Genomic DNA, 12532 nt, shown 5'->3' on the forward strand with positions numbered 1-12532 from the left:
AGAAGCACTGCATGCTTGGGCATTTTCCAAAGAGTGTGCTGAGCACCTCTTTCTGAACAAGAACACTACTCTGAGCATGAAATTGTATGTGCACGAACAGCCGCTCACCCTGATTTGTAGCCAATTATATGGTAATTTAAGTCTAAACATTGATAATTTTGTTGAGCAGTTGGCAGAACTGGTGTTTGCACTAAAAAATTAAAGCACCATTTGAAAAATATGTGTGAAATGCTTAATTATGGAATAAAAAAGCATGTATTGGGTTGTTTGGAGGTGTTTTTTATATTGCTAGTATAAATGTAAGAAGTATAGGCATGTGAAATCTTTGACATGCCTGTAAAGGGTACATCCTGATGCACACTCCAGTGTCTGTCTGCACTGCAGTGTTTTCAGTGGAATACACTCTTTGTCACACATACAAGGGCACATTTCATTGTATGTACTGCAGTGCAGATATAGCATCCACAATGGATATGGAAGTGCATCTTATTTACTCTGTGCTCGATTCTATGTGAAGCTGTTTCCCTTTAGCTTAATTGACAGGCTACACCAGTTTTGCATTAAGCTGCTCACTGCTCTCTGCTGCCATCATTTGGTAGGAGTTTTGGAGTAACATGCATATGTAACTATTGGTTCCTGTGGTTTTGAATGGGATGATGTTTCCCACAAGTTCCTTAATACCCCCACCCACCCACTGGGAGTAGGAGAGGCCTGACCCCTCCTCTTTTTCTCCATGCAGCGCATCAGCTTTACTAGTAGAGGGTCATTATGATATATGCACAGCACCAGTACGGAACCATTTAAGTTAAGAGTCAGGTTTGCTTCTGTTCTTAACATGAAGGACTATATCCACTTGTGGCAGCCTGCTTGTTCAACAGTGGTTTCATAAATGGGAATTTTTGGTTTAGTGAACCAACCAAATCCAGTGGGAGTTTTGTGCTTGGTGGCAGTTAAGCTGGGCACAACAACTTCAAGTCTCAACCTTCTTGTGCTAACATTGTGTTGGATATCACTTTATTTCTGTAGTTGCTTGCGTATTTTTTATTTGGTGGCAGATGAGCTATGGGACAAAAATCCAAACTTTTCTTGCATTTTATTTTTAAAGGGTATTCCCTAAAAAAGCAAGCAAGCAAGCAAGCAAGCAAGAAAAAAGAATTCCACTAGTCTTTTCCACATACTTTGCTGAAAAGATCACTTTTGCAGGATCTGCAGTCCCAGTTTTTTTCCTAAAGAAATGCATAGGAGAATGAAATATTATTAGGGGCTTAAATAGAAGCAGCTGGTTTTGGAAAATGAAGAAATAAAACGAAAGTGGGCAACTTTTCAGAAAAAGACTGTGTTTCAGCCCTCTCCTCTGGCTGCTATGCATGCCTGAACTGTCTGGCATAGTCTGCATTAGGTTATGCATAATACATTCTCCACCTGTCATTTTCCTATAGAAATGAAATGGTGTGTCCAAAAGGTTCATCCAGAAAAACTATATATCGTTCAGAATGAAAGATTATTAACTTGGTTGCTTTAGAGAGGGAAACCCTCCTGGATTTCAAATGTGTCTAAGACAGAGATGGAGGGGAGGTAAAAGTATTCATTGGACATGAAATAATGCACGTCTGGCAAACAATTCTGAAAATACCTAGGAAAAAATGAATGTGCAAAATGTTAGTTATTTTCCCATTTGATGGATAAAATGTTTATAATGGAAATTTTACACTGCAATTATATACCTTTATTATCTGACACGTCTGGCCAGTGTCCAAATGAGCTTCTGCATTTGCAGTGGATATGATATGAAAGGCACAGAAATACAAGCAGCATCTTTGTTGAACATAAATGGGTTTGGGTCTGATCATTTTCTGATGGGGGACCACATGAGAAGCCTGTGTACTCGTCACCTTAAATTCTCTTGGAGAAAGGTGGGAGAAAATGTAATCAATGAATAAAGCAAATGAAAAAGAAGCTTTAGAGGACCTTCCTTTAGGTCACAGCTGCCAAGCACCGCTAACAGGTTGCTTCAGAAAGTCTCAGGACCTTTTGGAGCAACTTCTCCAGCAGCCTGAAGAACTGATGGTGATGTATGGGGGGGGGGGGGAGGAGGTCAGGGTAAGTAGAAGTTCCATTATGACTACTGAAAAGTGCTTGTGTGTGCACTGGGATCTTTGGAACCATTTTTTATCGTCTCTTTTTCTCCAAAGCATTTCTATTTGAAACTGAATGGACTTAAGTATTAGTTGGGGGAGAGGGAGGTAAAAAAAGAGATAGCAGAATCATCATAGCAACCTTCTCAAACTTAACAGAGCAGTAGACACAGACAAATTATAGTTTCCAGGGGTGGCTAACCTGTGGCCTTCCATATATTGTGGGACTGCAACTGCTACCAGCTCCAGCCAAAATGGCTAGGGGTCAAGGATGATGGGAGCTGGGATTCCAGCAACGTTTGGAAGGCCAAACCACTTTCCAAACTACTGGTTAGCCACCCTTGGTTTATTAGAGTATATAATTGTGTAACAATTTGCATTCAAACTAGTGTTATTATTTATTTTCTGTCACCAAATATATACTGTAAGGGGAATAAATTAAAGATAATAAAAATAATAAAATTGTTATGCCACATAATGTCACATTTCCTGAGGCTTTTATTTCAATATGTGTTTTTTTCATTTCAAGTCTGGTGGTGTTATGGTATAGTTTATGTGCCTTGAACTTGAAAGAGACATCCTTTCAGAGCTGAAAAATAGCTTTAATTGAAAAAATACCTATGTATATCTAATTCACTTTTGGTCTACATCTAGATGACTGTATAATTATATAATTCATTTTTCACAGATATATTCTGCTGATGAGCCTTCAGGATCGAAATGAAAAACTATTCTATAAAGTGCTGACTTCTGATATTGAAAGATTTATGCCTATTGTTTATACTCCCACTGTGGGTCTGGCATGCCAACAATATGGTATAGCATTTCGGAGGCCAAGGTATGTAAGGCTATCCTTCACATACAAGTAATTGTATCTTTCTTCCTTTTGGCTGGTTTCTGCTCCCCCCGCCACAGCATAGTTGAGTGTAATCCAAAACTGGAATCATTAGGATAATTCAAACTACATTAAGTGTACTTTTAGCATAGGTAAACTGTAATTTGTGTTGCACTACAAAAATAAACTGGTACTTCAGTGTTTTAATCATTCCTATTATTTTTTTTAACATTGCCTAATTGAACTAGACTTGTTGAAGGACCAATATTGTATGTTAATAAAAGGTAAAATAAAATATCCAACATTGATTTAATAATTTGAAAAATGTTAGCACTGTTAATGACAAGGGTGGATTACAGTTTCAAAATAAAAATTACAAATGTCTGATTTTTGTAATTTATTTTTCTGTAAAAATGTTGAAAGGAGAACTCTTAAAATCACTTTAAGATGCTATTATTGCCCTTGGCAACATCAGGCAGCCTCTGCAGTTCACATTTATTTTCCTTCCAGTTGTGTTGGTAGCCAAGTTTTTTCTTTCTTTCATTTTATCAGAGTTTTCTCATAGTATATTTATACAGTATCACTGTTTACAGTGATTCCCTTGGTTCTCTTTTAAGGGGCTATAAACTCCACTACTGAAATGTTTGAGCAACACAATGCGTAAAATGCTCAGAAGTCAATATTTTTAGACTTCATCTTAAAGGGAAAGATCTGCTGCTGTTTATAAATTTATAATCACTTCTGAAAATAAGTGAATTCATAATACTAATGGTAATTGTAATTCCTTATTCTAATCAGGGTTTTATAATTGTTGTATTAATGCTAGAAATATGAGGGAAACAACCCTACAAAGCACCCTTTCATTTTTGACTCTCTGATTGGTAACCTGAATCAGTTGAATTCCAGTGATGTGTGTGATATTACTGTGTTAAAATAATTTGCATAATTTGCACTATATTGTCCTGGATAAATATGTATTATTGTTTTAAATGCTGTGATAGCAATAATTTGATAGTTGGGTGAATGAGGGCAGGGCTTTGGAACATTTTATGCTTCTTTGAGAAGAAAAAAAGTGCCACATGGAGCAGGCACTTTCTAGCACTGAAAAATATTCTGGTTAAGAACACCTTTCTGCCCCACATCACTGATCAAGGGAAAGGAGTGCTGAGATCCAGGCCAGCTCTGCGAGCTTGTGTTTCTGGAGGTGGCAGGCTCCCAACATTCTGTACATTATTGGCCTTGGAAGGAGCAGGAAGCCTAGGAGGAAGCACTTTCCTGGTCCATCTGATCCAGGATTGGATAGGACCTTGGAGACAGTCAGATTTCCACCCCATGATCAGGATCTAGATGTGGTGTGAAATAGCTAGTGCTTTTCTCTTCCTCTTTTTGAAGTCACCGGCTCTCATTTGTCTCCTTCTTTGAGTAGAATATCTTCCATTGAACCTTATGATGTTAAACTACCCACAGCCACTATATCTCCACCATTATGTTGATTTGCACAGAGACAACATATTTCGGGCTAAACTCCCATGCCAGTGCTGATAGTGAGAGGATTGCAAAAGGCTGTGCTTTCTGCCAGGGCTTTTTTTCCCCAGCTGGAACTTGGTTCTGGCAGCTCTCAGATGGGTGCCATTGCCATTATAAGAGAACAAGGGAGGCGTTCATGGTGAGTTTTGGCATCTCTTTTTTCTTGTAAAATAGCACTGCTGTCTGCCCCAAGGAAATGACTGCTGTGGAGCAAGTACTCAGATATCTGAGGTCATCAGAGTAGAGCATGATTGTATATTTCCAAGAGGCCAGTGGACTTCTCCTTTCCCAGGGCTACCTCCTGTGCTTAACTAGGATTGCTATTATTTATTATTACATTTATATCCCATCTCTCCTCCAAGGAGCTCAAGGTGGTGTACATGATTCTTCTCCATCTCCATTTTATCCTCATAATAGCCCTGCGAATTAGGTCAGGTCAGCATCATGCTGTGCAAATCTGTCTATTGTGTTACAGTTGTACACTGAATTTTTATATAATCAAGTATGGTGTGTTATGTTGTTCAAAATGTGAATGAAGCTGCATATGTAGTGTTTAACTGAAAATATAGGTTAGTTACTAGCATGTTTCTGAGCATTTAGCTTTATTGAGGGCTTTTGACATAATAGAATTTATTTCCAGCTTTTGCCTCATGCCCATATTATTTTTTAAATATCATTCCCCCCTTCTCATGAACCTGTTTTAACTGTCCATCCCATAAACCAGTACTGTATAATAAAACTGAAGTCCCTCCTCAGCATTATTTAATTACCTCCGAATAGAGTAAATTGATGTTACCAAATGGGCATAATAGGTCGTCTAGATTTTTCTTTAAGTCTTATTTGAAGGGGGGGGGACCCCATCTTACTAAAATGGAAACATAAGCCATTTCCTTTCTGTATTAGTGTTTCAGGAAAATAGTGTAAAATATAGTATAAAAATTACAGAATAGCATAGTTATGTCATTAGAAAGCCTCTAACTTGGGGATTGCTGTGGTATTTCTGGTATTAATATCCCAGCAGATCCACAACTCTTTATAGATTTTTGCATTGGTAACTTAGCTGATATTGAGATAATTCCTGCTTTCCCTGTGTTTCATTAAAAAATGATTATATCACAAATCAACAATAAACTTAGGTATTTTTTCCCATCTACAGTATTTTTTCCCATTACAGTTTTGAAAACTACATATGTGTTGTGTTTTGAGCCAGATTTTCCAAACCCAACAAATGACAAGAGGTGTAATGTTACACTAGATTTCAGTTACATTCCCTTGCTTGTTAAGCTTTTTTTTTAAACCCATTTAGGCCAGGTCATAAAATATTTGTAATTCTTTACAATTTTGATGTACTCAGTCTGGCACAAATGCAGTTGTGATCTAATGAAATGAAATCTGCTAGGGAAGCAGGCCCACCCCCCACTACCATTTCATTTATGGGATACAGTCTGTCTCCATGCAGGAACAGCAAAGTCCTGCTGTCTTCACTTCGTTCTTGATCTGCATGTCACCACTGTGACAGGCCATTACAGGGAATGGGAAGCCTGCTCCAAGCTTCTGTTCACTTGACACTGTCACTGATCAGACACCTTGGGACCCACACCAGAAGGTGTTCCAAGTAGCCTAACAGAGAGTGGGGGTCCTAACTGTTGTTGGGCAAGTTCAGGTCTCTTCTTACTTGAATGGGCAGTCTGGTTTAAAGATAAAAAAGAGGACTGTCCTATACAAAATAAGATGCGTAACCACTAAAATTGTGTTATATAGGAATATGGAAGGTGTTCACATGCATCCCATTCTCTCTAATATTTTAGTGTGTTGTACATATAAGAGGGAAAACAGGCCTCTGTTGTGTCTCTTAAGGTTCTTCCTTGCCACAGGTATTCAATAGTTCTTTCTCTCAAATGGTTTAAAGATGTAGGCATAACACTTAATTAAATATCCTTACAGGATGTTAGATTTGTAGCTTCCTGACTTGTCTCTCCAAAGCTGCTAGACAAAATTATAGACGCAGACTTCTGCACTAGATTCTTTCCATCCGATGTTTTTTGATATAATATTTATTTTATGTTCTTGAATGGCAGTGGATTCTTAGATATGAAACATGCAGTAAATACATCAAAGACAAGCTATGTTTTGTTCACAATGTGGTTTGCATACGTAACTTTATTTTAACACTATAAAAGATCCTCATAGGAGTGCATCTAACATTATTGTTCTGTGATTTCCTTTAGCTTTCTTTTTCTTTTTAAGTTGTAAACCTGCAAGAAGGGGACCATAAGCACTGCTGTACACTACCCGGTGAATTATGATGCCTTTAATATAAAATATACAGTGGTGCCTCGCAAGACGAAATTAATTCGTTCCGCGAGTTGCTTCGTCTTGCTATTTTTTCGTCTTGCGGAGCGCGGATTCCCCGGGTATTAACGGCTTTAGGAAAAAGGAAGCAAACCCGCAAGACGTTTTCGTCTTGCGAAGCAAGCCCATAGGGAAATTCGTCTTGCGAAGCAACTCAAGAAACAAAAAACCCTTTCGTCTTGCGTGTTTTTCGTCTAGCGAGGCATTCGTCTTGCGGGGCACCACTGTACTGATAGCAGTTGCATCTTAAAGGTTTGTGTGGGGGAGTTTGGTAGGACACTTTCACATGTGTTCTTTTCAGCTCCTTTCTCATGTTAAGCAAGGAAATGTAAGATCAGAATCAGCTTTCTTGTATTTTAATTTTTCTAGATGTTAATATACATGCATTTCTTTGACCAAATAAAGATACAGGCATTTAATTTCATCTCTATCAAGACCCAGACCAGTAATACTGAACTTGTCCCAATATTTAGCTGTACTCGAATAACTGTGACTGTGTACTGTTAGAATATTTAACTTTATCTCCTGGCTGTATATTTTTGTGTATCCTGTTGTAAGGTGCTTCTATAGTTTACTAGCAATCACAGCTTGATTTCTGCAAGCATGAATGCATTTCTGACTACTGCAAATGCATCCTTCTTCCAGTACCATATTCTGAGCCTGGTGTGTGAACAAGGGACTCCCACAGTTCTTCATTTCCCCATGTATAGCTTTTTCCTTGTTCTCTGCCAAAGTGCTAGCCACTATTATGAGGTAGATTTTGTGTTCCAAATTTTGAGTGAAAGGTATAAGATGTCTTACTTTAAGATTCCCCACCCCCATTGTGTCTTGGACTATTTATGAACCACATTTTAAATTTCTCTGTTTTGTGAGAGAACTATATCAATGCTAATACCTGACCATGGCCTCCTTACTCTGGAAATATTTACTAAGTGACTGTAGTGCTTTGTATTTTGTCAATTCTATTTTTACTTTGAAAGCATCTTTCAATGTGAATGCTCCCATTGATAATCACTAGGTAGGTATTACATGATACCTCAACAGGTCAGTAGCCTTAAAATTTCTCATAACGCACAAGTTCAACAGTACAAACTGTTTCCCCCCCAGTATACAATGCACTACCTCTGTTTCTGTGTGTGGTCTACTATATAGAGTTCCCACAGCTGTTGGTTTCAGCATCTTGATTGTCAGTAATGACATGATTTTTAAAAATACACAGCTCTCTGGTTACAAACCAGAAATCTCATGGACTCTCTGTCACAGTGAATGAGCTTTCATAGTACAACCTGGGTATATTTCAAACACAAATAACTGATTTTGTTCCAATTAACGTTCTACATGATTTGTTTAAAGGAGATTTAAGCTAGTTGTACCAGCAAAGTGTTAGTGTGCACCTGCCAAACAACATATCCTTTGTGTCTATAAATTGATGCTGGTCTTGCAGAAAGCTATACTTCCTAATTTCAGTGGTACGAAGGGGGGAGGGGATGTCAGCTAACCTAAAATACAGTCTTGTCAGTATTGAGAAATATAAGCCAAGTTTTTGTTGTATAAGCAAATACTTGCTGGTAATTCATACTCAAAGGTATATCCTGCTAATAGTCTAAAAAGGAGTAGTATAGCAGCTTCTTAGGAGTACAGCCAACTTCCCTCTTATGCTTAGCCCCCCTGCCTAACAGCTGACACATGGGGTAATGCAGCCACCACCGCTTTGTAGCATCAGCAAAGCCCCGCTGCCCCTCAGGCTTGCAAGAAGATCCTTCCCACAAGTGTCATCTAGTCCAGCCCCTGCACTGCAGGAATCTTTTGCCCAATGTGGGGCTCGAACCCATGACCTTGAGATGAAGAGTTGTGATTATTTTTATGATATAAAATGGAAGTCAAAAGCAACCACGTATCCACCAGTTACTGGGTTGTAGGTTATTTTTGTTCACTCAAGTACACACTTAAGGACAGCTAGCTTGTGGATAGTAGTTAAACCTACAAGTTGAGCTATGTTCCCTTCCAGAGAAATTGTCATGTTGCCATTAGGTAAAATGCTTCTGCTGCTCTGTTTATGTAACTGGAAATTATGTAGAAAAACTTTTGCTGAGAAAAGTCAGGAGGAAAGAAGCCTATAGAGTTTATTTTGGACTTCTTTGGGGAAAGTGTTGATGATGGGCAAGATCAGTTTGAATAACATATGAGTGAGCATTTCTTTCTGAGGTGAGTAAAACCTTTGTCTCTACAATCTTTTGCATAGCTGCAGATATTCTGCCTGAGGAAAACCAAGCATATTCCTACACCAGTATGTACTGATAGAATGACCTTCTTGAACTTGACTCTCTTGTTATGCCAATAAAACGTGATTGTCTCCATGGCATAATCAACTGATAGTGGCACACATTTTATGTGTAGCTCAATATTATGGAGCAGGTGAACAGCACTAGTGGCTCCTACTTAAACTTCTATATAAAAATGGTTGGAAATAGCTGGGGTGATTTACCACCACCACCACCACACAATTTTTGACATCAGTGCAAAGGAACTCCAGAGGAGATGTTGTGTGTTTTCTGTGTGAATATATGATTCTTGCAAAATTCCTTTTAGATTCCTATATACTAATCGTGGACTTAGAACTTCGTATGAGTGCAGATGCTCATGTAGCTAAAATGACATGATCTTTGTGCAAGAGGGAGGGTATTTGAAGGCCTGGAGGAAGTCACAGGTTTACAAAAGTACAAAAATATTTTGGAAAAAACACCTGAAGGAGAAGAAAACCCAAGAATGCCCTAAAAGGACTGAGCATCCATTATGACCACAGGATGGTGGCTGGCTGTTGGAGGCCTGAGCATGTGTGTGTGTGTGTGTGTGTGTGTATGTGTGAAAACTGGAGGAGTGAAATGTACCGGTAATATCCTGGAAAAGGGCCTGGTTGAATGACTGAAACTCTGAACAGGAGGCACTCTACATTTCAGCATATATATATATATATATATATATATATATATATATATATATATATATGGGGTGCCTCATTTAGCTGCACATTAATGATATTGCTACTGTAGAATTGTGCAGTAGTTTGAGCTGGCAGAGTATAGAAGAGAAGAATCTGTGTTTAACCATGTACAGTGGTGCCCCGCAAGACGAATGCCTCGCAAGATGAAAAACTCGCTAGACGAAAGAGTTTTCCGTCTTTTGAGGTGCTTCGCAAGACGAATTTTCCTATGGGCTTGCTTCGCAAGACAAAACGTCTTGCGAGTTCTTGTGAGTTTTTTCCCTTTCCCCCCCTTTTTCTAAGCCGCTAATAGCCGCTAAACCGCTAATAGCGCTAAGCCGCTAATAGCCATGCTTCGCAAGACGATAAAACCGCAAGACGAAGAGACTCGCGGAACGGATTAATTTCGTCTTGCGAGGCACCACTGTATCTGGTCTGAAAAATGCAAAAATACTAGCTGTTGTAACTGAAATTTCCAATGTGCAGTGATACAAGAAATGCTGTCATGTGTGGGACAATTCTTGTTGCCTTATTAAAAGGTTATCTTTGCCATAAATCAAGTGGGGGGGGGGGAGAAAAGAATTCCCCTATAAAATAGCAGCTCTTTGAGGGAGTCTCCCCACCACCACCTTTTTCAAGCTGCAAGTTTAGGTGTGGGAAAGTTCAATGGAACGTTTTCGTTAAGATGCCAAAAACAACTTCTTTGCCCCGTCTGTGGAACACCCAGGTGTTTCAAGTTTATTAGCAAGCTCAGTGTAAGGAAAAATCATGACCAAGTATTCCATTGCTTAGTTTTGGAAACTTCTGAAAAGCGAGGAGGCTAAACATTAGGATTGCATTTCCATTTGTAATATGGAAAGCAAGTTCAATTATTTGCACCAACGAAATCTTGAGCAATAATTGGAAATCAGCAGGGCAGCAGGAAACTATCATCATTTGGAACTTAAACTACTGAAGAAAATATATTCTATTTTAGAATAATCCTTAAATTTTATATTTAATACCGTTTGCATTTACTGAGTGTGAATCTGTAGATTGTAAACCAAAAGATAGAGCATGTTCTGCCATCCCTCCCCTGTCCAAATTCTGGTAAGATCAGGAGCAGATATGTGGTTCACAAACATCCTCTCCTAGAAAGAGGGGTTTCTATTGTATTTTGTAGGAGGTGATCCTATGTTCAAATAAATGTGGTATCTTTCAGTTAGGGAATTACCTTATATACATGAAAGTGGTGTCTGAATTAAAGGCTAGTATCTGTTCCTTATCATACTGCACACAAAAGTGAGGGAGAATTGCATCTTGGACTGATGAATGAGTGCAGTATAATTGTTAGGCTTGATCTATGTTGTCTTGTTTAATGTATCCTTGCCATTGGATGAGACCCCATGTAGTGCAATGTAGCATCATGCAATGGGGCTTCTCCTTCCTCTCTTCCCTACTACAGCCTCCACTTGCTCCACCCAAACAACTTGGGGAGAGTGGGGACCCTCTGGAGCAGATTTTGGGGACATGTGGGCTGGAAGGGGGAGAGAAGAAAAATGAAAAGACCTGTTGCACAAGTGGATTTCTGTTGCATAAGCGGGCAATCATATTTTAATGTCACCCTGCATTCTGAGAAGCCTGATAAGGTAGCATGACTTTTGGGATGTATCATGTAGCTAGGTCTCTCTCACCCTCCCTGAAAAGGCAATTTGGGAATGCTTGTGTGCATTTTGCATAAATTATTGCATCAAAATACATAGGCCTGGTTTGCATGTCACATTAAACCATGGTTAAAATAAAACTATGGTTTAATGTGAACAAGTGGCATGCTTAGGATTGCATTGTTAGAATATAATTACAAATCAAGTGAAAAACACTGCATGAGGCGTCTTTGTTAAAGGGATAGGGAAGTTATGGCTCTCCAGATTTTGGACTACAACTCCCATCATCCATTGTAATCCATGACAACTGTCCATGTTGACAAGGGTCAACAGGAGTTTGAGTTCAATATTTGGAGGGCTACAGCTTCCTTATCTCAGCTCTGTTATTTCCCTTTTTGTTTTCTGATATTTTGTTGCACCTGGTTATAGGGGATGATCACGTGTGATGGTTGATATTTTTCAGTTTTCATCAAATGTTTGTGGTAGGTAACAGATGAAGACTATACTGAGAGAGATGTTTGGAAATTTATTTGGAAAAGTATGGAGTATAAGTACATTATATTCTCTAATGAGTTAGGGTTGATTTTTTATTGACTCTGGGCCAGATAAAGTCCAGATGCTTAGTCCTTTCAAATGTTACCTTAGGAATTCATCCAATTTCTTTTTTAAAATTTCCATGGCAAGGTTTTGACAGTCTATTAGGTCAATGACTCACTAATATATTTTAATGAAGTCATAATTAAAATATACTCTGTGTGATAGCCAGCATAAAAATCAGCAATAAAATGAAATAATTTATACAATTTATAGAGTTTTCTACCTGCTCATGTTACACATATTAGGTGGATAAGGGGAATTATGTGAAGGAAGTAGGACTGCAAAATCTTGAATATTCATCAGTGGCTGAGTGTGGTTCCAGTAGACTGAATATTTTATAAATGCCTCTGAAGGAGCAGTAGTTGGTGGATGGCATCCTGAATCGATTAATAATTTTACTGTGAGTTAAAAATAAAAATGAAGGCAACTGATGGGATAGCATTAAATTGTGAATGTAGATAAA

At 38.5% G+C, this 12532-nt stretch overlaps 2 protein-coding genes across 5 annotated transcripts in view; one reads left to right on the forward strand and one right to left on the reverse strand.

Moving 5' to 3' along the window:
• PRSS35 (serine protease 35) overlaps positions 1 to 12532 on the reverse strand; it is a 160440-nt gene that overhangs the window by 66479 nt on the left and 81429 nt on the right. The gene's annotated exons all lie outside the window — the stretch shown is intronic.
• Positions 1 to 12532, forward strand: part of ME1 (malic enzyme 1) — a 119814-nt gene that overhangs the window by 22887 nt on the left and 84395 nt on the right. For both annotated transcript variants that reach the window (XM_079970474.1, XM_079970475.1), the window contains exon 3: positions 2824 to 2973. In XM_079970474.1, coding sequence (XP_079826600.1) covers positions 2824 to 2973 — 150 coding nt within the window. The remainder of the gene's footprint in view (positions 1 to 2823; positions 2974 to 12532) is intronic.

This window comes from Podarcis cretensis (assembly GCF_951804945.1).
Source record: "Podarcis cretensis genome assembly, chromosome: 3".
NCBI lineage: Eukaryota > Metazoa > Chordata > Lepidosauria > Squamata > Lacertidae > Podarcis > Podarcis cretensis.